We start from the raw sequence: 27,401 nt of genomic DNA, 5'->3' as shown, positions 1-27,401 counted from the left end.
ACGACAGGGGCTTCCCTGGTGGCGCAGTGGTTGAGAGTCCGCCTGCCGATGCAGGGGACACAGGTTCGTGCCCCGGTCCGGGAAGATCCCACATGGCGCGGAGCGGCTGGGCCCGTGAGCCATGGCCGCTGAGCCTGCGCGTCCAGAGCCTGTGCTCCGCAACAGGAGAGGCCGCAACAGTGAGAGGCCCGCGTACCGCAAAAAAAAAAAATAGATGACAGATGGTGACTATATTTATCATGGTGATCATTTCACAATGTACAAAAATATCGAAGCACTGTGTTGTGCACCTGAAACTAATATAATACTATAGAGTCTATTATACTTCAATAAAAATAAATAATAATAGAGTAGAGGATCATTCTGAGAGTCCATGAATAATATGGCCCAAATGAGCAAGACAGCCACTACGGTTGCCCTACACAGCATCGCTCTCCAAAGACTGAGATGGTCTCAAACACACCTAACTTGTCTGATTAATCCCTCTTAGAACATTCTTCCAGAGTCTTATGAAAACTTCTCTTGACCTGTGTTTTCAACCCATTAGGCAGCCTTTTGGGGTAACAAACTTCACAAGCTATGGAGCAGTAAACTTCACGTGATTTTCAAATTAACTCCTAGGAGTGGTACTCAGGCAGGAAGCTTAAGCTGGAAAACAGACCCGGTTCCACTCTCACCTCTAGCACACATTGGTACTGGGAAAGTCACTCAACCCAAGTGGAGTTGTCAGCATTCCTATGGATGGAATAAACGGTAACTCCACTCACCCATCCTCAGGGAGGTGCAGGTGAGAACACAACACAGAAATAAAAATGTGTCACTGGTGAAGCACTGGGGTGTGGAGGGGAAGGATATGGGCTCTGGAGGGGAACTGGTGCCATTCCAGCCACAGCCCCACCACTGCTGGCTGTGTGATGTCGGGCCAGTCACTGAACGAGTCTGAGCCTCAATGCAAATATGAGAGGATAACAACGCACACCTCCAGGACCTCGAGTAAGTCCAATGGGATGCATATAGGGTAGAGGATTTGGCCCAGCGGCTGTTAATAATATCATAATAGGTATTAGCATTAATTAAACTCATCAGCATGTAAATAACATTCTTCCTGAATTAAACTTAAATTACTGAGTATCCTTATTATCAGCTTCCACGCACCTGTTATACGTTCAAAGTGTGGCAGTCAGATTCCTTTTCCCCATGGCGTTGGATGATGCTCCCAATTGGTGCAAACTGTCAAAATGTAGCCACATAGCCATTTCTGAAAACTCAAAGATATATTGGTGGCACGACTGTTAAGTACCACAGCACAGCTGAAGGACAAAGTCCTCTTAATAAAGGAACATCATGGCCTGTTGATTCGTTAAGTACCTTATGCATACACAGAATGTTGGAAGGACGGAAACACAATGCCTGTACCCTAAGGTATGGAACTTATTTGAAAAGAGGATAAACAGGAAATAATGGTAGATGTTAGCTAATTAGAACCCATGGATGTAAACCTTTCATCACGATACCATTCATCATTATACAATGCTCTTAACTGCCATGAAAACAATTTTAAATCATTGAAATTAAAAATGGCTTTTACATACTATGATTGCTTCACTAATTTATCCTTACCTAAAAAATACATTATGTAGAAGAGAAATGTAAATTCATATACATATATGTTGTGTATCTATATACACACATATATACATACTATAGTTAATGTTATTAATTTTCCTTGAGTTTTAGAGCTCCAGAGGAATAAAACCACTCAGAAATGCACTTAGTTTTAGTGCTAAATAGCTTTGGAAGCCAACATCATCTTTTAAAATAAGGAGGGGGTGGGGAAAAGCCATATTAGCTGAAGAAATACAATGTATTAAGCTCTGCTTCTAGTCAAGAGAGGACATAACACTAAAGCAGGCCAATTGATCTCCAGCTCATTCCATCATTCAGTAATTTAAATCTGATTTCTGATTCTCCATCTGCTTATCAAACACCAAACACCACCATGAGATGCTATCTCTGAGAGTGATCCTGCTTTTCTTCCCCTGTGGAATGTCAGATCCTGCTACTTTACCCATCAGCCTGGCATTAGCTCCACCTCCTCAGGTGGAGCGTGGAAGCCGTCACTTAAAGCCATCTGATTCACGTGTAAGGAACAAGGCTCGCGCTTATGAGCAAAATGCTTTGTGAAAACGCTTTGGCATCCTTGCTACACGTACCAGTCCCTCAAGTCTCACTGCTTGGGAGGACATCAAGAGCAGGAAAATGTCCATCAGCTTTGATGATTTCTTTTTGTAGTTAAGTTAGAATGGAATTAAAAACAGTATCAACCTAGCATACCTGCAAATTTTAAGAAACATCACAGGAAGCCAAAAAATATTACTTTTTGCCTTTTTCAGCTGATGAGAAATGGAAGAGGAATTATTCTTTTATTTACCAATTAAATTTTCTTTTTCAGCCAAACTGTCTTTTTAAATATTGATTCTAAATATTTGATGAGTTAGCATGAACAAGGCACTATTCTAAGTGGTATCTGTGTGTATATGTGTGTATGTTAGTATTTAATGGATACACACCCACACAGATGCCGATGGAACCCTCACAGCAACCTTAGGAGGCAGATACAACTGCTGTCCAATTTAAATGAGAAAACTAGTGTTCAGAGAGGTTAAGTAGACTTTTTAAGGTCACACAGCTAAACTGGAAGAAACCAGCACTTGTTTCCATGCAATTTTGATTCCAGAGCCCCAAACTGTTAACCACTGTGCTATAAAATAATAAAGATGCATGAAACCTGAAATAAAATCTTCTAGTTATTTTTATCTTCATTTTGAAACATGTGAGTCAAGGCTCTCAAACTCAATTGCTTATATTTCAGGGTCAAGGGGGTCAACATAAATGAGGGAAACAGGTGACAAAGATGAAAAATGCCCCGTCTGCTGGGAGTGGCCAGCAGTCAGCTACAGCAAACTTTACAAAGCCGAAAGAAAAACCCAGTGTTGTCCCAAATCTGGATTTATATGTGAAATCCTGTGATTTTCAAACAATGCAACCAATTTTTAAAACACTTTTTAGACATAATCTGAGCCAAACAAAACACATCTGTGGGCCTAATTTACCTGTGGGCCGCCATGTTGAGACCTCTGCTTCAGACCATAACTTAATCAAATTTTTGGTGGGAAAAAATATATCAAATCACTGGCAATAAATAACTGATAACATTCACATTTCATTGCAGGTATCTATTTGGTATCTGTTTGATTCTCTTTATTTCTGAGTATCTTGAATCCCTCCCTCCCCCCCAAGATGTTTAACTCTACCTGTTTCTTCATTCATGTCTTCCTGCTGCAAAGTTTACCTTTGGTCAGGCAGAAAATGACCTTGCTGGTTCTATTTATTATTTCACAGAACTCAGTTTCAAAATCCCTGTCATAATCCATAATAAAATAGAGAGAGCAAAACTTAATCGGCTATAAATGTATGGTAGTTAGCATTCACCACAAAATGCCAATAATATTTCGAGAATGCCATTTCTCTTCTTGGCCTTTTGACTAAGTTGGTTAATGGACTGAGACTTGGGAAATAATGGAAATAATTTAGGCAGAACCAAACCATGCATCAACCTTGAACTGCATTGCATCCGAACAGAGAAAGCTGCACCAAGAGGGCCCATCACACAGCTTTGCCAAGAGCTCACCAACCAGCGTGAACACTTGTAACTCTGACAAAAGGAGAATCTAATATTTCATTCTCAAGTGGCCAATACCCACTTTTTAAGTATTCTTAGCACCAAATTTTCTTACAACACTATGAATTTTAAATTGAATGCCTATTATGTATGCAGAATGCTTGAATCCTATGGTTGTAAAGAATAGTTTAAGTCCACAAGCACTTATGTAGTACTTAGGTCCCTAACCCAGAATGCTAATCACATATGCTCATCAGTGGGCTATGACCCCTATGAAACTGATCAAGAGAAGCATGGATATTATTTTCTAAAATCTTTGCCTTCAAATTCTTTCCTTTCAAAGAGGACATCTCACACACAGCTTCTAGGACTGTTAAGGAGAGTGGTCACTGTGGCCGGCCATCTGTTACTATTTTGTAATGTTAAGTATGCACTCCCTTCTCTGGCAACCCAATAATCCCTCCCACCTATCCGTATATCCCCAAAATTCCTGAACAGGTCCATACGGGGACATTTACATGGGTTATCACGAGTGCACTTTTCTTGTTGTTTGTTTTATTCTTGTTTGGGGATAGTGGAGAGCGGGAGCAATCTAACCATCCGTTACGAAGAGAATGAAGAAATTCATCTGTGATGGACATTCACGATGGAATATTCCACAGCAACTGGAATCTTGGTTTGTTCTTCATTCACTCTCAGGAACTAACTTGCAAAAATCTCTCCCACTTGTATCCTGAAAAGCTGAGATGATAGGCCCTGGGAAATTTTACCTTAGGAGAGAAAATATCCTATGATATTCAATATTCACTCACTCTGTTAATTTTTTTAAATCATATTGTGCCAGGTACCTTCAGAAACAAAAGTAAGATACCTCTGCCTGCCCTGTAGGAACTCTTGCCTTGAAAGGGAGACTGACACAAATCATGCTCACACCCAATGATAAAGGCCACAAAAGATGTGTATGCCTATGCAGGGAAAGCGCTGAAGGTGCTGGCTGTCCCGCAGGATGCCTGCAGAGAGTAGGACACGCTGCTGGAACTTGCCATGGAGAAGAGCGCATCCACCTCCCTGGAGCCCAGCTCCACAGCCTCTGAGAAAATCCCACAGCCCTGGAGATGTTCAAGCACTTACTTGCTCCTCTCTCCACGAAGAGAAAAGGGCACAAGGACTCACCAGAAAACCAAGCCATCTGTGACCTGTCATCTGATTCCCACCTGCTGGAAATGCAGATTGAGACAACAAGTGTCAGGAATGGAGATTCAATACTGGACACCTGATGGGGTGGAAGTCCTACAATGACAACTTTACTGATGGCCCCTGAATCAGTCACATATAAACTCCATGTCCCAACATCATAATATGATGCAATTTATTCCACTTCTGCCTCCTGTTATTCCCTTCCCCCGCTGGCCTGAGGGGAAGCTCGTCTTTGTGGATACCTGACGTCATGACAGAGCAGCTTCCCACGTGACCACCAGATTACTTCCCTGTAGGGAAAGAGTTCTCTGATGAAGCCGTGAGATGCCTCTGCTACCAGCAACCCTTACCGACTTAGGGGACTTGTGAAGGGCAGGTAGGCTAAGATGCAGCTGGAAACGCTCACAGCAATTCCATCTTTTTTGTGCCATGGTGAGTCTACAAACTTCCTCTCAGAACAAATAGTGTAAATGCATAAAATAAAACTCATAGGATGGCAAAGGAAATCAGTTAAAATATTCTAAGCAATTTGTAAATACCACGTATGATGTGTCTGTGTGTGTGTGTAAAGACATGTAACTGTTAGTAAAAATAAGCAGAGAGAAACATATAGATCACACGACAGTCCCTACAAGGATGTGTCATTTCACCCTAATTAACCTGTTTTTTTAAACATGTTCCTGAGGGTTTCCAAGCTAGCACATGTTATAGGATATTCACAGAGAGAGGTTCTAACTCTACCCTTCGGCTTAAGCTATGAATATACTCTAATAGTGATATACATCACCATACTTACCACCCATGCCACCTTCTGAGCCATCAGCAGTGTGGATGCAGCAGAGCAAGGAACACCGTCAGGGGCCAGTGAGGAGAGGCGAGACATTTACTAACCTGGGACTGGAACCATCAGAACAAACTGGCATCTCAGTGATGCTAAAACCCACCAGCCACAAATGCTGATCAACTAGGACCTCACAGCCTCATTACATCTCGAACCTTGAAAGACTCTTAGTAGAAGATCATTGAGATACAGGTTTTCCCATCTAAAATGAGTAAGACTACATTTTACTAATAAGAATAAAGTTTGTATTTCCAATCAGACAGTGGTTGCACTGCTGTACTCCTTGATTACGAAAATGTAGACCTGACACAGCATTAATAGGAAGTCAAAGCCCTTTTAAGTCAATTTCTATTTTCTTCATCAAATGCCATCAACACATGCTTGAAAAATGAGCTACCCACAGCTGAGGGACATCTAACCAATCTAGTCAATTATTGGTGCCAAGATGAATATAAAGACCCATAAGAAACTGCCCACCCCTAGTGGGCAGAGTTGCACACTGTGAACATAAAAACTCATTTAACTTCTGTGTATGACAGCTGTAGAAACTGACACCAACAGATTAAACAACTTGTCATGGTCTATACAACTGGTTTTTGCCCAAGTCTGAAGGAAGAGCTGGTCTCCTGGCTTCCACGTTGATGGTCCTCTCAATGTTCAGAGCTTCAGAAACGCGCTCTGTTTCAAATATTCTTAATTGAAGTGCTGTATTGTATAAATTATTGCACATCTTTCTTTTAACTCACTAATTCACACTAATTAGTGTGGGACTAACAGTCTGGCTCATTAAAATGCCTAAGCTGTTGAAAAATAAATCTATGATTTTATTATTTTTGAGTACTCTCAGAAACTTCACCTAGGTAACGGGGAGAATTTATAATGAGCAGTATTTTCTTACCTACACAAACTGCATTAAAGTACATCATACAGAGAGGGCAGACAGCAGAAGCAAGAAGAACTACAATCCTACAGCTTGTGGAACAAAAACGACATTCACAGAAAGACAGACAAGATGAAAAGGCAGAGGGCTATGTACCAGCTGAAGGAACAATATAAAACCCCAGAAAAACAACTAAATGAAGTGGAGATAGGCAACCTTCCAGAAAAAGAATTCAGAATAATGATAGTGAAGATGATCCAGGACCTTGGAAAAAGAATGGAGGCAAAGATCGAGAAGATGCAAGAAATGTTTAACAAAGACCTAGAAGAATTAAAGAACAAACAAACAGAGATGAACAGTACAATAACTGAAATGAAAACTACACTAGAAGGAATCAATAGCAGAATAACTGAGGCAGAAGAACGGATAAGTGACCTGGAAGACAGAATGGTGGAATTCACTGCTGCAGAACAAAGAAAAAAGAATGAAAAGAAATGGAGACAGCCTAAGAGACCTATGGGACAATATTAAACACAACAACATTTGCAGTATAGGGGTCCCAGAAGGAGAGAGAGAGAAAGGACCTGAGAAAATATTTGAAGAGATTATAGTCGAAAATTTCCCTAACATGGGAAAGGAAATAGCCACCCAAGTCCAGGAAGTGCAGAGAGTCCCATACAGGATAAACCCAAGGAGAAACACGCTGAGACACATAGTAATCAAATCGGCAAAAATTAAAGGCAAAGAAAAATTATTGAAAGCAGCAAGGGAAAAGCGACAAATAACATACAAGGCAACTCCCATAAGGTTAACAACTGATTTCTCAGCAGAAACTCTACAAGCCAGAAGGGAGTGGCATGATATACTTAAACTGATGAAAAGGAAGAACCTACAACCAAGATTACTCTACCTGGCAAGGATCTCATTCAGATTCGATGGAGAAATCAAAAGCTTTACAGACAAGCAAAAGCTAAGAGAATTCAGCACCACCAAACCAGCTCTACAACAAATGCTAAAGGAACTTCTCTAAGTGGGAAACACAAGAGAAGAAAAGCACCTACAAAAACAAACACAAAACAATTAAGAAAACTGTCATAGGAACATACATATCGATAATTACCTTAAACGTGAATGGATTAAATGCTCCAACCAAAAGACACAGGCTTGCTGAATGGATACAAAAAGAAGACCCATCTATATACTGTCTACAAGAGACCCACTTCAGACCTAGGTACACATACAGACTGAAAGTGAGGGGATGGACAAAGATATTCCATGCAAATGGAAATCAAAAGAAAGCTCGAGTAGCAATACTCATATCAGATAAAATAGACTTTAAAATAAAGAAAAGAGAACCGTCTTGCACTGTTGGTGGGAATGTAAATTGATACAGCCACTATGGAAAACACTATGGAGGTTCCTTAAAAACTAAAAATAGAATTACCATATGATCCAGCAATCCCACTACTGGGCATATACCCTGAGAAAACCAGAATTCAAAAAGACACATGCACCCCAGTGTTCATTGCAGCACTATTTACAATATCCAGATCATGGAAGCAACCTAAATGCCCATCGACAGACGAATGGATAAAGAAGATGTGGTACATATATACAATGGAATATTACTCAGCCATAAAAAGGAATGAAATTGGCTCATCTGTTGAGACGTGGATGGATCTAGAGACTGTCCTACAGAGTGAAGTAAGTCAGAAAGAGAAAAACAAATATCGCATATTAACGCATATATGTAGAACCTAGGAAAATGGTACAGATGAGCTGGTTTACAGGGCAAACTGTACACTTATAAATATGCAAAGTTTACTGTATGTCAATTACACCTCAATAAAGCTGTTTAAAAAAAAACAAAATCAAAATAATGCATTAAGTTCCCAATGTAATCCCCAACTTTTCCTCTGAACTATTTTATTTAAACCTCACGCAAACACTTTGAGATAGAAGGTGCTGTTATATCCATTTCCAGGAAAAGCAAACTGAGCAAAAGTCTCAGAGAGATTGAATAACTGTTATTCAATAACTCACATAGCTAGGACTTCACAGAGCCAAGGCACAAGCATTTTTATTTCATGTTAAATAAATGCTTCCAAAGCACTTGACCATTTTTTAAGATAACTTCAACAGCTCCCAGGCAAACATATTTACACTATTTATTTGCTTAGCAAATCTCCTTTCGTAGACGGCACATGGGTAAATGTCAACCCTATCATTTCAGGATCATCACAAATTCTAAAATTAATAGGGTTCAATTTAAGGTTTCAGTGACTTAGAGAAACAATCCAGGTTCCGACGTATCACACACCCAAGAGTCACCAAGTCAGCACATTGGAAAACAAACTCAAGATCAACCCAACATACAGTAGAAGAGACAGGCTAATAACCTTTTTGGTCCCACCTGGAGAGATCAAACTCCGTAATTTTTCTTCTGGAGCACACACACACACACACGCACACACACATCAGGCAACCAAAATGCTGAGTGTGAATGTTTCAAGTTTCTAGATGTCCACTAACTAGAAAAACATTGTTGATTGTTGCTTTCTTGCTTTACATACAGTCATTATTTCCTATCAAATAAGATTGACCAGCAGAAGCTCAAATACATAGAATATCCCCCATTAAAAGTCGCTGGCCTCCACTGGTCGACAGTTTGGAAGTCTCCTAATGACTGCAGGACATCTGTGGAGGGGGACAGGCAGAGAAAACTGCAACAAGTTCACTTCTATGGCTCAAATCCAATCAGCCTCTCAAGGCTCCTCTTGCAAAAAATGACTTCCACAATGCCTTGCAAATGCTTCCCCAATAGCAAAGCATACAACTGTGTTTGGTTTGGGGGAAGAAGACACACACCTTAACTCTCTGCCAGGTTCAAGCTGTTCAAGTCCCCAACCCCCTCCCTGGATTGCTGGTATTAATTTCCAGCCCTTTAGAAGGTAGCTGTGCAAAGTCAGTGACAAACTACAGAAAAATGACCTGCTGGTGGATTTATTCATTTATTTCATTTTGTGCCCATATTATTTTTTTCCTGAAACAAAGTTCTCTCCTGTTTCCCTTTCTGACTTTCCACAACAGATAAGAAACAGGAAAAGAAAGCACAGTCCGAGATGCTCCCACCTTCAGGCCCTCCTAGCCTGTTCAAATTGGTTATAGTTCTTATCTGATTTCAGACATTCCCTAAAACATATGCATTGATGGCACACGGCATAAGGTGTGGAAAAGTTTTTAACTGTTGAACCCACAGTCTTCTCAGAGTGAATTAATCTCTTTTAATGGATTTTTGAATATCCCTTCAATAATATTAATATTAATTAATATTAGTATTATTAATATTAATAATATTACTTGTGCTATTCTGAGACCACCATATGGGCCAAAATATTTCAAGCATCCAAGCTACACCTAGAAAGACACAAAACCTCTTTTTCCTTCCCGTGCCATCTTTACCCCTGCTGATTCTTCTTACCAAATGATTTTATTTTCCTTATATGGGATAAAAGATTCTTATATCCTCAGATAATGATGATAGATGATATACTGACCCCTGGCTTTTTAAACCCCAAATTGTAGGCTTTGTTTAGATAAGTTCAAGTGCATGTCTTGAAAGAAGAAAGAGGAACTTTCTTCTCAAGGGTAAGGAGAATCTTTTCCCTAACTACCCAGAGAACTCTTCCAAGGCCATGGGTTGCCTCTTCTGCCTCAAAGACACAAAAAGGGGCAGGAGAGAAAGCCTTCTCTGCCACATAGGGTGTCTCACAAGCTCATTTAAGGAACTGAAATTCTTTACTCTCCTGTCAGTGAAACAACCCTTCCTCCCCACGAAAAAGAATGGGAAGCACACTCATTTGTCAGATATTTTGCAAAGCTGCCCTTGACGGTGGCACTGGGACTTGAACTTGCAGGCAAGGAGATGAGAAGTCAAATATTTAACACCTCACATAATCTGTTCCTTTCCCTTCTTATGAAACATTGAGAATAAGACGAGCCTATCAAGATGGAACTAGAGAAAAATAATGTAGGGTCCAAGGGAGGTCAATGGAATCCCTCACACTACAAGCTTTTAGCATCCAGGAACAGCCCTGCCAGTGCAAAATGACCAAGCATTTTCACAGTCCTTCCAAAGAGATGGATACAGAGGTCACCATTAGAGGAAGAAAACACACCTCTGCTCAGCCTGGCAACATGTAGTGAGAATTAAATGGAGACTCATCACCACCGGAATCAAACTGTAGCTTAACAAGAGCTTGAGTCAAACCTGATTTTTTGGGCTTCCCTGGTGGCACGGTGGTTGAGAGTCTGCCTGCCGATGCAGAGGACGTGGGTTCGTGCCCCGGTCCGGGAGGATCCCACGTGCCGCGGAGCAGCTGGGCCCATGAGCCATGGCTGTTGGGCCTGCGTGTCCGGAGCCTGTGCTCCGCGACGGGAGAGGCCACAGCAGTGAGGGGTCCACATACCAAAAACAAAAAACAACAACAACAAAAAATCTGATTTTTTGTTCTTCTGAATCAGTGGTTCTGATACTCACCAGGCAACTATTAAATAATATAGCTGACTGGGCTCCACCTTGCAAGATTCAAATGTAACATAGATATGGTAGGGCCTCCATGTTGTTTAGTGGAAAACTCCCCAGATAGAGAATCAAGTAAGCATCATCACCTAGCTTCACTACCAAAACACAGGCTTTTCTCCCGCTCCAAAATCTTTTTCTTGTTTATAAAATAAAAGTTATTCCTGTAGAATTGTCTACATAAAAATATACCCATATAGTTAAAGAAGTAACCATTCATTGGGGGCAGGGCAGGAAGATGGAAACAGTTATGGAAGAAACCATATTAAAACTGTATCACTGGATTTCACTCCAGTGGATAAACGCCGATTATGGGTCATAGTAAGCTTCCAGGGAATAACTTTATGACTTAGTGGCTGGGTGTCGCTGGTGGCGCAGTGGTTGAGAATCTGCCTGCCAGTGCAAGGGACACAGGTTCAAGCCCTGGTCCGGGAAGATCCCACATGCCACGGAGCAACTAAGCCCGTGCACCACAACTACTGAGCCTGCACTCTAGAGCCCACGAGCCACAACTACTGAGCCTGCATGCCACAACTACTGAAGCGCACAGGACTAGAGCCCGTGCTCCTCAACAAGAGAAGCCACTGCAATGAGAAGCCCGCGCACCGCAACTAGAGAAAGCCCGCACACAGCAAAGACCCAATGCAGCCCAAAATAAATAAATAAATAAATTTATTTTAAAAAGTCTTGATGGCTGAAGCCATCACTCACACACACATACACTTTCAAACTATCCTGCTACTTCTCTCTCCCTAAAAAATATGCTCTTGCAAAGAATGATCATATGGGCAGTTCATTAGGAAATGGAACCATTTTCCCCACCCTTTATGAGGGCTACAAACCCCACTTACCTGGCACTTTTCCTGAATTTAAATGCAGTCATTTAGGAAAAACCAAACTAAAACCAAAAACATGAAAAGAAATTAAGTGAAATAAAGGGAGATAAAACACTGTGTCCTAGGATTGACCCATGAAAATATAAATAAGTCATAACTCGAATCTTTCAGAAAGTAATGTTAAGACCCAATTCATTACCCTGTACTAAACAGATTATACCGGCCTCTGGCTGCATGTAGCTATTGAGTGCTTAGAATGTGGCTTGGGCCACAGGTTGAAATGATCATATTTGGGTGTATTCGATTAAATAAAATATATTATTAAAATTAACCTACGTGTTTCTTTTTACTTTTTAAATGTGGTTATAAAACATTTAAAATTACATATGTGGCTCCCCCATTTCTGTTAGACAATGGCTGCATCAGGCTAGAGTCCTGCTTCTCGCTATTTAGCTCTTCTAAGCCTTGCCTGCCCCCTAGTGTCAGAACTCTGGCAATGCAGACAAAATATTTTTCAAAACCATCTGTATTGCTTGGAAAGAAATAGAAGTTTCTTCTATTAGGAAGATGAGGGCTAAAATAGTCATTCCCATCAAAATCATCAGCAGGGTTCCTATAAAAATTCAGCCTTTATAGGGGACAGAAATATGAGCCCAAACTTAGGTGCACTCTTCATACAATTTAACCAAAGTTAAAAACAACACAAGGCACAAAAGCACACAAGCCCAACATTCATATTCTGTATATATCATTTATAACAGAGAAAACAGAAAACCTAAATTTCCATAAATTTAAACATTACAGAATCTCTAGAAGATGGGATTCCCTCAAAAGGAGAAGGCAGTTCTCAATAAAGATGACTAACATTTATTAAACACTTACTGCGCAAACACAATTCTTAGCACTTTCCCGGTATTAACTGACTCCTCATTACAACTCTTTAAGGATGACTTTTATTGTTTATTATCCCCACTTTACAGAAGAAGAGACTGAGCCCCAAAGAGGTTTTGTAACCAGCCCAAGTATGAAAGGAGAATGTAAGCTAACCTGGATGCCTGCTGCTTAGTGTGCAGTGAGAATAAATCCTTCTCTGACCCAGGGATCTCATGTCTTCTGCAAGCATGCAGGAAATGGACATGCTATCCTGTTAGCTTGCAAGAAATCTCAGACCTGTCACAATTTTTGACACCAGCCACCCATTAGTGAGGTGCCCCCTCTACAGAAGATCTGGCTGAAGGCCAGAAGGTAAAAGGGCTCTCCGCATCCTTGGGTCACTCTGTTTTCAGCTTTTGAAGCCTTGTTTGTTAGAAATTTCTTTTTTCTTAAGGTTGGGCTGAAACCCCAGTCTTCATAAAGAAATTCTCTTCATTAGAGTAAGCTTCTAGGACAATGAAAAACAAGCCTTTTTCTCTCCTACACGATAAAGCTTCAAACCTTAAGCCACTGATCACATCTCCCTACACATACAAAGCCATCAACCATTCCTTGAAAATTTCCAGACTCCTTTTCGTTTTGGATGCCTCTAAATATGAAAATAGCTACCATTTATTGAGTGTTTACTGTGTACTAATCCCTTCACCTACTTTCTTAGCTAATCATTCCAATAACCCCATAAGGTAGGCATGTACATCATTCTATTTTTACAGATAATGAAGCAAATTCAGAGAGGTTAAGTGACCTGGATAAGGTCACACAGCTGGGATGTGGCATAACCAGGGTTATGTTTGACTCCAGACCCCCTATGCTTTGCTGCCTCATTCTCAGTTGTGCTCCAGTTTCTTGGGCCCTTAATACTTTGGACAGAATATATTAAATAAGAGATTTTACACCAAAACAGAGTATATTAAATAGCAGCTAGGCACCATGGCATCTGCTGGAATGAAAACACCCCAAACCAGTCATACTTAAAGCTCTCTGCAGAAATGGAACTATTAAAATGAACTTGTAAACCAGCAGCACGCCAGTTCCCAAGTCTCTCAGCTATAATGGAAAAGTAGCTATGCTTCTGTTTTCAAAGGGGAAAATTTAAATTTTTGAAGTGTCCAAATGTTCCCAGGGATAAATCTCCAGGATGTAGGGTGTTTTGTGTTCTAAACTCATCATGTAACCAGCCAATTAATTTCAAATGACTCTCAAGTTTCTGAACCTATCAGCATCTTTCCACTGCATTACATGTGTTGCCTTCTTGTGGGGAAATGATGTTACATATGGGACTGGGGAGGGGCGAGACGGAACAAAGGACAAATTGCTAGTTGAAGAAATACTAGAGTTAATTGAGTTAATTCTGGATTCCTTTTAAAAGAAACTAACCTACCAAATGGCTCTCATACCTTTCCTACAGATCGGGGCTACAGAAGACCATGTCTCCTACTCAATTATTATGTCAGGTAGAATTTTTAAAGCAACAAAGTGGCCTTTTGTGTTTCCTAATTCCTTAAAGATACTACCTCTGGACTCTTGTGAAAGATTATCAATGCCATGTGCCTTAAAGAAAAATTCCTACCACCAACACTGTGAAAATTAGGAGTGTTTTCGTTTCTTACACTTGAACTAAAATGAAACTTCGGTCCACACCTAACAATACCCCATCCGATCTGCCCAGATTAGGGGTGGTGTCCCACATTCTTCCCCTCCCTCTCTGTCTTAGAGGTATGGGTGGAGATGGGATTGTGAAATATCTCCTTGTTCATACACAGCCATCAACAAGCCACTCTCCTAATCTGAACCATTGAAAGCATCCAAAAAACTTTTAACTAGTGTTTCCTAGGGACACAGTTCCTTAATTGGCCAGCATGAACCACAAACTCTTGGGACGGTGTCAGGGGTCCTTCTGGACACTGCACAGAGGCTTCTTCAGTTAACTCTCTGCAACTTGCTCCCGCTCTCAGGCTGTTTCAGATACACCCGAAAATCTGACCAGAGTTTCTCAGGGCTGACCCTTGACTTTGTCACCAGCTGAGCGCAATTCTGGGAAGAAACTCCACGTGGCCACTGCAAGGTCATCAGAGAAATGTACAACACCTCCCTCCCACCGCCATTTCCCTCTCTGTCCATCTCTCTCCCCACCCCTCACTCACACAAACACACACACACTCACACAGCCTGCTGGAATACACAGCCTTGCTAGAACGGGAGTAGTGGGCAAAGAAAAAGCAGAAAGAAACAAGAAAATGATGGTCAAAGTACTCGGGTGTCCTCAATTTTCAAAAAGCTTTCACAAATCGACAAGTAAACAATCAATAAAGCCAAGACAAAAACGGATAAAGGATAAGATAGTGCAAAGAAGAACAAATACAAATAGTCCCCCAGCACACTGAGTACTTAGCCAAAAAGAGTTGCAAGGGCCTCCCTGGTGGCGCAGTGGTTGAGAGTCTGCCTGCCAATGCAGGGGACACGGGTTCGTGCCCCGGTCTGGGAGGATCCCACATGCCACGGAGCGGCTGGGCCCGTGAGCCATGGCCGCCGAGCCTGCGCATCCGGAGCCTGTGCTCCGCAACAGGAGAGGCCACAGCAGTGAGAGGCCCGCGTACCGCAAAAAAAAAAAAAAAAAGAGTTGCAAGACAAGACAATCCAACAGCAGTTTTCATTACCATATTTGCAAAACAGTAAGACGTGATCACACCCAGAGTTGATGAGGGTCTGGGGAAAGGGGAGTTATCATACTATTACTGCTGGTGTAAGTATAACTAAGTCCAGAAGTTTTGGAGGGCACTTTGCACTATTAAAACCTTAATGCGTTGTGTCAAAGGCTGCAGGATACTCACCAAAAATCATTGTCTCCTCTTTGAACTGGGCCCACAGCTAGGGTATGTTTCCCAGCAGCCCAGGCAGTAAGGTGTGGCCATGGGCTGCTCAGCTGCAGCCAATGGCAGGACAATTCAAGGGATGCAGTCAGCATCTAACCCCGTTCATCAACACCTCCCAGGTGTATCATCCATGCCCATTTCCCTTCCAGCCGGCTGGAATGAAGACCACTCTAGAACAACCTTTAAGGCCACGGGTTGAAAACAGTAGAACTTCCATCCACTGTGGCTCCAAAAAGACCACAGTAGAGAACATCCAGCTGACATATTACCCACCCAGCACTCATGAGCAAGAAATACAATTTCTTTTATTTAAGCCATTATGTATATTTACTTGGTCTATGTGTCACAGAAATTAGCCTACTCCCATACATTTACATGCACTTTAATTCAGCAATTTCACTATTAGGAATTCATCTGAAGTCAGGACATATCTATTTGTACAAATATGGTAACAAGCTATATATATGTCCACCAAAATTGGGAGTGATCAAATAACTTATGGCACATCCATACAATAGATGACTATGCAGTGTTACAGAGAGTGATATAGATCTGCACGCACTCACATGAAAAAGACCTCTAAACTTTATTGTTAAATGGGGAAAAAATCAAGGTACAAAACAGGGTGCACGAAGAGACATCTGTGCATACACACATACTGGTATATACATGCTTTTTTCTAGAAGGATAGGTGTATGGATACAAAAAATCTAAAGTACTATAGAAAATATACAAAATATAGATGACTACATAAAAAATACCTAGAAGGCTATATGAAATTAACAATGTGACTGGGCCAGGGGACACCCAGATATCTGCTTAAACATTATTTCTGTATGTGTCTGTGAAGGTGTTTCTGGAAGAGGTTAGCATTTGAGCTGGGGGCTAAGTGAAGCCAATGGCCCTCCCCACTGTGGGTGAGCCTCATCCAATCCCTTGAGGACTTGAATAGAACAAAAAAGCAGAAGAAGGTTGAATTTGTTCTTTGCCTGATGGTTGAGCTGGGACATTGACCACCTCCTGCCCTCTGTGCTCCTGGACCTCAGGGCTTCAGACTCAGGCTGGAATCTACACCATTGCCTCTCTGGCTCTCAGGCCTTTGAACCACATCATTGGTTTTCCTGGGTCTCCAGCTTGCAGACTGCAGGTCATGAGACTTCTCAACTTCCATAGCTGTGTAAGCCAATACCTTACATCAATAATAAACTAGTTGTGTTGGTTCTGTTTCTCTGGAGAACCCTAATAGTCAACAAAAAGTTAAAAGCCTATCTTTTCACACCTGCCTATTATTTTCTGGAATTTTTACCACCAGGAGAAAACTACGTAATTGATCACAGGGTGACAAATGGGCAAAATCAGCCTATTAATAAATATTCATTTAGCACCCATTATATTCCAGGCATCAAGGACACAGCTTAAGAAACCCACGAGGGAATAAGACTTCACAGTAGGATTCAGAAGCCCTCATCTGTGGTTATGCAAAGGGTACAGGCAGGCCTCAGGGATTTTGCCAATTTGATTCCAGACCCATGCAATAAAGTGAATATCGCAATAAAGCAAGACATGAATTTTTTGGTTTCCTAGTGCATATAAAAGTTATGTTTACACTATACTGTAGTCAATTAAGTATGCAATAGGATTATGTCTGAAAAAACAATACACATACCTTAATTTTAAAATACTTCATAGCTGTAAACGCTACCCATTATCTGAAACTTCAATGAGCCATAATCTTTTTGCAAGGGTCACATCAAAGATCACGGATCACAGATCACCACAACGAATAGAGCAAAAATGGAAAAGTTTGAAATATTGTGAAGATCACCAAAATGTGACACAGAGACATGAAGGGAGCAAATGCTGTTGGAAAAATGGCACCAAAAGATGCTGGATTTGTAAAAAATGCAAGATCTGCAAAGTTTAAGAAAGAAGCTAAGTGCAATAAAATGAGGCATGCCTGTACTTCAATAAAATGAGGCATGTCTGCACTTCTGTGAAGATGGTTCTTCATGCAGCCTGCAGCCCCAGTGAGAGAACAGAGCCCCTGTGGGCAGGAACCAATCCTGATTGCTCTGATGGTTGTTAAGATAAGGGGTGAGAAGGGGTGAGAAGCACTTAAGTTCCAAAAACGAAAGCAGGAAGAATCCCCCAGAAGACAAAAAGAAACCAAAAATGGGCTGAGAATCCAAATAAAATCATCTAGAAATTCTAGGATGAAAATTTCATTTCTTGAGCAAAACTTGCCAAGGCTTTGCTCAGACTTCTCACCCTCCCTGTTGCAGGAGAGTCTTTGCTTATATGGAAGACACTGCATCTCTTGTGTACACAATTCTAATCTTAATTTAGATTTATTCCTACAGTTCGACGTTTTCCAAATTTAAAGGGTTATGGTATGACATGAGGATTGCCACAAAGATTTAAAAGTGAAGGTTCGCATAAAGACTACCAGTGTCGGGGGGTGGGGGGCTGGTGGGATAAATTGGGAGATTGGGATTGACATATATACACTAATATGTATAAAACAGATAACTAATAAAAAAATAGGTAACTAACAATAACCTGCTGTATAGCACAGGGAACTCTACCCAACACTCTGTAATAGCCTGTATGGGAAAAGAATCTAAAAAAAGAATGGATGTATGTATATGTATAACAGATTCACTTTGCTGTACACCTGGAACTAACACAACATTGTAAATCAACTATATTCCAATAAAAATTTTTAAAAAAGAAGAAAAAAAAAAGACTACCAGTGTGTATATCTTGGGTGTGGAGGGGTGATAAAAATAAGTAATCTAACCTGGAAGAAAAAAAAACCAAAGTATAATGCCTTTAATAAATGAATACTGAAAAGAAAGAAAAATTGAAGTTTCAGTCATGTCCCCTGTTTCCTCCAAGTTTAATCATTTTTCATCATAATCTCTCTGACATCTGGAAATGTGCTGGTGATAACCCCCCACCCCGAAATGCTTTGCTTCTTTACTAGCCTGACTCTCTACCTGCACCCAAGAAACGAGATGTGTATCAAACAGATAAGCCGGATGACTTCAAATGCTCTATCCTTGACAGCAAGTTCATCAAAATATACACAGCACAATAACCAACTAGCCTGGGCACTTTCACAGCAGCCAAATGGTATTGATTTTATGCTGATTCATTAAAATTTCAATCATTAATTTTCTTGTCTTCTTGAAACTATTGCTTAAGGACAACTGAGTCATAGAGAGTTTAAAAACTTAAGCCTAGGACTTCCCTGGTGGCACAGTGGTTAAGAATCCACTTGCCAATGCAGAGGACACAGGTTCGAGCCCTAGTCCAGGGAGATCCCACATGCCATGGAGCAACTGAGCCCGTGTGCCACAACTACTGAGCCTGCGCTCTAGAGGCTGCGAGCCATAGCTACTGAGCCCACGGGCCACAATTACTGAAGCCCGCGCACCTAGAGGCCGTGCTCTGCCACAAGAGAAGCCACCACAATGAGAAGCCCGCGCACCGCAATGAAGAGTAGCCCCCGCTTGCTGCAACTAAAGAAAGCCTCCGTCAGCAACGAACAACCAATGCAGCCAAAAATAAACAAATAACTTTATTAAAAAAAAAACTTAACCCTAAAATTAAGTCTTAACCTTAAATTATCAGAATAACTAAGTAGAGAGCTTCACCTGCTGTATATCTGAGGGTAAGGATAACTAACAAACTTCTCTACATATTTTCTTGGAGAGAGACTTTACAATTCTGACGCATACATAATTTAGGGTTCAAGTTTCACTCTTTCACTAAAAAGTCAAAGCATGTCTGGCACTGCCACACCTCCAATTACTGAAGCAGAGACAGCAAATTAATTGCTTGGCAGCAAGTCCACTGACAAATATGAATTATTCAGGAAAACACAATTCTCGGAGGAGTTTCCAAGTCTGTGTCACTTTAAATGCAGATGTAACAAGGAAAGGGGATGCGGAGCACACACGAACATACACACACAGGTACTTTACTGATTATTTTCATCTTTCTTTAGAAATAAGTAACTACAGCCATGGGTCTCACTAGAAATTAACAGAATGATGCTCTAAAACTTCAGACACATTCTATTTTAGGTCCTGAGTAAAAGTTACCACTCCTTTTTTTTTCTTTTCTTCCTTTCTTCTTTTCAATCATTCACCATCTTTTCTTAAAGGGGTCTTAAAATTATCTGAAAGCTCCCTTCACTATAGCCCTGGAAGTGTTCATTTAAGTTTATTAATGAAGATGTTCTGCCTTCAAAGGAAGCTGGAGTATATAATCACAAAGTGCTGCTGGTTTTCCAGGATTCTTTGAGAAAAATCACTGAAAAAATGGAAGTGTACTCAGGAAACGAGAAGGTAAAAAAGGAAAAACCTGGAGAACATTTTAGATAGATGTCCGGAACAACACTCTTTAAGCATCAAACCATTAAACTGCTTTACCCTGTTGTATTTCATGCTTCCTCTGGTTAGTTGCACACCATCAAAAGCTTTTGTCAATTACCTGTGTCTAAAATGTGGGCTTAGGGGGCTTTCCTGGTGGCACAGTGGTTAAGAATCCACCTGCCAATGCAGGGGACACGAGATCGAGTCCTGGTCGGGAAAGATCCCACATGCCACAGAGCAACTAAGCCCGTATGCCACAACTAATGAGCCTGTGCTCTAGAGACTGTGAGCCACAACTACTGAGCCCACGTGCCACAACTACTGAAGTCCACGCACCTAGAGCCCGTGCTCCACAACAAGAGAAGCCACCACAATGAGAAGCCCACACACTGCAATGAAGGGTAGTTCCCTGCTCACCACAACTAGAGAAAGCCCACACTCAGCAACGAAGACCCAACACGGCCAAAAATAAATAAATTAAATTAAATTTAAAAATTTTAAAAATAATAAAATAAAATGTGGGCTTTGCTGTTTGAAAGGGTTTTATTAATTGATCTCAGTGGCACGTAACGAGCTTAAAGGGCTTACCTGCGTGTCCCCGGAGGTGCTGGCTGGAGGCGGACATCAGCTTACAGCACACCATTAACACATAGGCCAGAAAGAGCCAGTGAGACAGCAAGACTGACCTAGCACAGACTCTCATCCTGGAAAGAAAGCAGGACGCAGTTAGTGAGGGCTGAGTGACACAAGCCTTTTCAGCAAACACCATCCTGAGAAGGTGGGGAAAGCAGGGGAAGATGCTCAACTATGGACTTCTTCCCCCACAAGGAAACTGAAGGCCAATCAAACCTTATTTGCACTGTGCATTCACTCAGTTTTCAATAAATACCTTTTTTAAAACATCTTTATTGGAGTATAATTGCTTTACACTGTTGTGTTAGTTTCTGCTGTATAACAAAGTGAATTAGCTATATGCATACGTATATCCCCGTATCCCCTCCCTCTTGCGTCTCCCTCTCACCCTCCCTATCCCACCCCTCTAGGTGGTCACAAAGCACTGAGCTGATCTCCCTGTGTAAAAGTTTTCCAAGTTAGCTACATGCCTTGGTGAGAAGTCTATTTATGAATCCCTAGAGAGTAGCCTGAGTGGCCCTGATAGAACATGGGGGTTATATACTATTTTATAGCATGAAATTTAAAAAGCGACATACTTAGAGCTGGATTCAAATAGAAGATATGTGGTTTCCTCATCTGAAAGAAACCACAGAAATTTTCACACCTGGCTCGAGAGATTTCCCCTGGTTTCTCTGACTGTTTATTAATGCCCTCTGCCTAGAAGACTGGCTGAATAGTTTATTAATCCAATCTCAAAGTTTGATGGGAATATGAACAAGTACAGGTGAATATAGGAACAACTTCATATAGATATCAACAGATAAATGGATAAAGAAGATGTGAGATAGATAAGATGAAATGTTATTCAGCAATGAGAAAAAAGGCAATCCTGCCATATACAACATTTTAGATGGACCTTGAGGGCATTACTGCTAAGTGAAATAAGTCAGATAAAGACAAATACTGTATGATCTCACTTACATGTGGAATCTAAAAAAGACAAACTCACAGAAACAGGTTAAGTAGCATGGTGGTTACCAAGGGTTGAGGGTGAGGGAAATGGGTAGATATTAGTCAAAGGTCAAATATTTCAGTTACATGATTAACAAGTTTGGGGATCTAATGTATAGCATGATGATTATAGTTAATAATACTATATCATATACTTGCATGTTGCTAAGAAAAATGTTCTCACCACCAAAAAAATAAAAACAAAGGTAACTATGTGATAGTAGGAAGGTGGTAGCTGATACTATGCTGAAAATCATTTTGCAATTGACAAACATTAAATCAACACATTGTACACCTTAAACATACACAGTGTTATGTGTCAATTACATCTCAATAAACCTGGGGAAATAAACTTCACCTCATATGAATGGACAATACCCAGACAGTTGCTCAAAGACAATTCAGTTCACAGATATGCTTGTGTGGTCTATTCTAAAACAACCCCTCCCCCCAAAAAAGAGTAAGTAAAAAGAAAATAGCCAGTGTGCATTCCACCCCCTCTCCCTAACGTTCTGCCCTTTATGATATTATAGGGAAATTAGATAGCACTTGATTAACTTTTATGTTTGCTTTTTTTTTTTAATTAACTTTTTCAAGCAAGAGTCAGAGCTCTTGGCGTTTGAAACTCTAGTGATACTAGGCTCTGCCTGGCACATGTCTCATGGTATTTAGGATAAAAGATCCACCATAGAGGATCAAAGGAACCCCCTTTTCATATACACAAGATGTATAAACACTCATGGGCAGACAATAAAGACATGGCCCATGGGGATGGATCCCTGTTTGGGTAACACTAGAGGCAAAGCTTCTGAGGAAATCCTGGAAGAAAAGGTCTAGCCACCCCATGGTTGTGAGCCGCACAGTGCCTCAACCAGAACCGTGAGTCCATGCTCAAGGGAAGGCACAGCCTTGGGGACCTGGTGCCCACATCACACTGTGGGAAGTAGGTTGTGGTCTCTCACAAGTTAGCCAAATAGATCTTGTTGAAAGATCTCGTATTGCTCCCTGATTTGAGGCTCAATCTGCCTTTGAAGCAACCACAGTAAGACAAGATTCTAAGATTATCTTTGAAGAGCACGGTGTTAAAAGGGACTGAAAGCTTGACATCTTTTTACCCCTTGCCTTGGAAACCCTGAACATTTTAAACTGACATGGAAACAGAGGGTCTCTTTGCTTTGAAGGGCCTACACATGCCTTAATTTTACAAAGCATGTCTTCTGTCTCCCCCACCTCGGCACACACACATGGTAAGTAGAAACCCTAGGATCAGTTTGAAAGGTGGCAAAGAATATACACGTAAGCCTATGTGAGCTTGAGGTGCTATTGTTTAATTATATTTTCACTTCAGGAAATTGATTATTAATTTACTACTAACAGGGAAAGCATGTAGGTCCAGAATTCCATATTTGCTGAATTTTTGAATGAAGTGCTCTATCTCACCAATAATGTTTTAAAATTTCAGCTGTTAACCCCAATATCAGTTATTGATCTAATTGTTACAAAGGCTTATCCCTCTTACTCAAGGATCAAAAATTCAAATATCTCCAAATAAATGTGTAGGCTGCCTGGGTCAAAAGCACTGGTGAACAACAGGGAGTGTAGAGACCTGTCTAGGAGCAGCTGCTCCAAGCAATGCCAGGAACGACTTTTAAGAAAAGCCGTTTTCTGATACCCAGTCTACACACTTTATATGTCGGCAAGTAATTCCATTTTCTTTGTTTTTTTTGTTTTTTTGTTTTGTTGTTTTGCGGTACGTGGGCCTCTCACTGTTGTGGCCTCTCCCGTTGTGGAGCACAGGCTCCGGACGCGCAGGCTCAGCGGCCATGGCTCACGGGCCCAGCCGCTCCGTGGCATGTGGGATCCTCCCAGACCGGGGCACCAACCTGCGTCCCCTGCATCGGCAGGCAGACTCTCAACCACTGCGCCACCAGGGAAGCCCCATTTGCTTTGTTTTAAAAACACAGTGCACAGCTTCCCTGGTGGAGCAGTCGTTAAGAATCTGCCTGCCAATGCAGGGGACACGGGTTCGAGCCCTGGTCCGGGAAGATCCCACATGCCGTGGAGCAACTAAGCCCGTGCGCCACAACTACTGAGCCTGTGCTCTAGAGCCCACGAGCCACAACTACTGAAGCCCGCGTGCCTAGAGCCTGCGCTCCGCCACAAGAGAAGCCACCACAATGAGAAGCCCGTGCACCGCAACGAAGAGTAGCCCCTGCTCGCCGCAACTAGAGAAAGCCCACACACAGCAATGAAGACCCAACACAGCCAAAAATAAAAATAAATAGATTAAAAAAAAAAAAACCACAGTGCAGACTGAACAAAACACATTTGCAAGCTGGATCAGGTACCCCGGTTTCCAGTTTGTAGCAATTAATGGCCCAAAAAGCAAAATTTCAAAGAGTCAGATGAATGGAGTACTAGTTTTCTATTGCTGTATAACCAACCTGCCAAGTTTAACAGTTTAAAACAACGGGTGTCCTACTGGCTTCTTAACTTTTCTATCCTCCACTTTTTCCTGCTTGGGGGGTTGGCTCCCCTCCCTCTAAGCACAGTGCCCCGCCGAATTTAGAGTCTCTAAATTCAGACTAGGTCTTTCAGGTGAGCTATAAGCCCTCCCACCTAAAGTAAAAGTGAAATTCAGTTTCCATGTGTTTATCAGTCACTGCATCACCTAAACTTGTCTGAATGGAGTTTACCAAATCTGGAGAGTATGTCTGAGATGATCTGAGTCTCAAAGGTTGGTTACCCTGGGAAGCCAACTGTGAGATGGAAATTGATGAGCAGGGGGTTATTTAAAGGATGCTCTAGGGAGAATCACCTGTGGAAGGGAAGGGGCGAGAAGAAGGCAGGACAGGAGGAGGAAACAGCCTCAGATAACCCTAGGGCCAGTTCCAAAGCTGAGACGCCCCTTCTCTGCGGTACCAAGTTGGAGTGAGGGGCCAGGCCTTTATACTTGGACATAAGGGAAAATCTTAAATCTTCAGCAAGGAGGCTCTTTGTTTTGTTTTGTTTGTTTGTTTGTTTTTGGCCACACCACGTGGCATGTGGGATCTTAGTTCCCTGACCAGGGATCGAACCTGCGCCCCCTGCACTGGAAGCATGGAGTCTTAACCACTGGATCGTTGGGCGAGTCCCCCAGCAAGAAGGAGGCTCTTTGAACTGAGGACAATTCAAAGAAGCTGTAGGCCATCTTCTGTAATACTTCCAACAGTTGAGGGAATAAATCCTTCATTCCTGAAGGGGGTTCTGGGCAGTGCATCACAGTCCACTACTGTCCATCTTCAGACAGAAGATTCCAGGGCATAGGCATAATTTACTTGGTGGGGCTGTGAGAATCAGCCTCAAGAGAAGACTCATCCTCTGAGGTAGAAAAGCCTGTGCCATGCTCATTAAAATGTCATGGGAAGAGGTTTCAAATATAAACTCTAGGCCAGCCTGGGCCTGTTTTGCCCTCAGAACCATTCTTTCCCCTTCCCCTGGGTAACACCTATACACTGCATTTCCCAGCCTCCTGAATCACCTGGCTCCTGGCTGGGCTTAACCAATAGGAGACCCTGGCTGGAGCCTGGGGGGTGGAAGGGAAAGGGCAGGGTATTTCTCCCCACCTTCTCTGTCTTGGTAGGTTCTATGGAGTGGCCATTTCTCCTCCACAGTGTCAATTTCCAAGAGAAGGGCCCACTATGGATCCAGCTCCGCTGAAGGTCCCTTCCCTTAAGCACTGGCCAGCAGTACTGCTGCCTTCCTATGTCCCACCAGGCTCAGGATGGCAGAAGCTTCCTGCTGTAGCCGATCTCTGCGCTGCCTCTGTCTCTTCTGCTTAACGTCTCTGACTCTCCCATCACATGTGTAAGCAGTTCCCTGAATTCACTACCCTCTGTTCCACATTATCAGGATGGTTTCTGTTTTCCTGGTTGGATCCCAACAGCAAACCCCAAATCCAAAGTCTCAAGGGCCACTGTTCCAAATCTCGGGTGATCATTCCTGATCTAACTTCTTCTTCATGGACAATTCTACGTACCGGTGCGGGGTGAATAATTACAAGTTCCCAGTGCCTAAAGTATTTATAAGTTAAGTATTTACTTAACAATAGCTATGATTCCCCAGAGAAATGTCTACGGATAAGTGGGCAGCTATTGAGCAATGATTCTTTATTTCATTCAATAATCTAGGACCCCCTCCGCCAGTAAAAGGATTTCTCACCTACTACATCTACTGTGATACCTCAATTTCTTCTGCATTGAACAATTTTGCCCAAATGTAAAACAAAATTGGTTTACCTTAAAAATATCACCATTTACCCTGCTAAATAGCTGAAACACTGCTTTACAAACTGAAATAATTTCAAAGATGAGAGCTAAAATTTTTTAAACTCCCCAAATTCCCAAAAATTCAACATAAAAAGAAGGCCTTTATAAAGGATCATCAACTCTAAGATACTCAGTTTGGCTAAATTCTTTATGCTTCATAAAGATATCATCTCTAGGTATGTGTTAAAATCATTTTACCTTGGAGACTTCATAAGATTTGGTTCCAGTCAAACACAATTATTCCAGGATGTATTTCAGAGTGACTCCAAATTCCCATTGGTAGCTAGGACTAATTCTGCAGTTCCAAAAAATTATCTTAGCTTGGAAGACCTATTTTAAAAAACAAAAAAGACAGGAAGCCATTAGCATTTTAATGTTGAAATGATGCAGATTTCCAGTAGCAAAATTATGGGGTTTTTACAATGCCGCCTGCATTTTCAGGCAAGCGGTAGACAGCCAAACACATCCACATTTGTAAAGTGTCCTAATAGACGGAGGGGAGGGGAGGACGCTACAGAATTCTACACTTATTAACTAGTCATACATTAGTTAACATAATATAGTTTTTTTTTTTTTTTTTTTTTTTTTTTTTCCTTTTTGCGGTATGCGGGCCTCTCACTGTTGTGGCCTCTCCCGTTGCGGAGCACAGGCTCCGGATGCGCAGGCCCAGCGGCCATGGCTCACGGGCCCATCCGCTCCGCGGCATATGGGATCCTCCCAGACCGGGGCACGAACCCGTATCCCCTGCATCGGCAGGCGGACTCTCAACCACTGCGCCACCAGGGAGGCCCAACATAATATAGTTTTAAAGTAGAAGTTCCCTCCAGAGCAAAGTCATCCCCAAGTTGACAGAGGGTCTAAACCATTCATGATGCAAAATTTCACTCTCATTAACCATGGGATGAAAATGAAATTGGAAGTAATCCAATCCCAAGAGTTCTACAACTTGCCCAAGTTCACAGAGCAGTGGGAAAGCCAGCATGAAGATCTGAGTTCGTATGTTTGTGTGATATAAACCTGATGATGTTAAACAATTTGCAAGACACACTACCATGCATAAAATAACCAACAAGGACCTTCTGTATAGCACAGGGAACTATACTCAATATTCTTTAATAACCTGTAAGGGAAAAGAATCTAAAAAAGAATATATATATACAAAAGTATATATACATATATAGATATGTATATATGTATAACTGAATCGCTTTGCTATACACCTGAAACTCACATGATATTGTAAATCAACTATACTTCAATTA

General features: G+C 41.6%; 1 protein-coding gene across 8 annotated transcripts in view; it reads right to left on the bottom strand.

The window, feature by feature from the left end:
* The window catches only part of TAFA4 (TAFA chemokine like family member 4), a 128,223-nt gene extending 101,766 nt beyond the window's left edge, over positions 1–26,457 (bottom strand). For 7 of the 8 annotated variants that reach the window (XR_014016886.1, XR_014016887.1, XM_081246516.1 and 4 more), the window contains exons 1-2: positions 26,338–26,457; positions 20,795–20,910 (exon numbers count right to left, since the gene is read on the bottom strand). Coding sequence is in view for 6 of the 8 variants with exons in the window: in XM_081246516.1 (XP_081102642.1) it covers positions 20,795–20,910; positions 26,338–26,351 (130 nt within the window). In the remaining 2 variants the exon portion in view is untranslated. Of the gene's footprint in view, positions 1–20,794; positions 20,911–26,337 lie in introns of those variants that run through there. The other variant, XM_081246517.1, reaches the window with a different exon arrangement.
* Between the last annotated feature and the right edge of the window lie 944 nt (positions 26,458–27,401).

The sequence above is a fragment of the Mesoplodon bidens genome (assembly GCF_964165515.1).
Source record: "Mesoplodon bidens genome assembly, chromosome: 10".
In the NCBI taxonomy this organism is placed as follows: domain Eukaryota; kingdom Metazoa; phylum Chordata; class Mammalia; order Artiodactyla; family Ziphiidae; genus Mesoplodon; species Mesoplodon bidens.
This window is presented reverse-complemented; position numbering and strand designations above follow the sequence as displayed.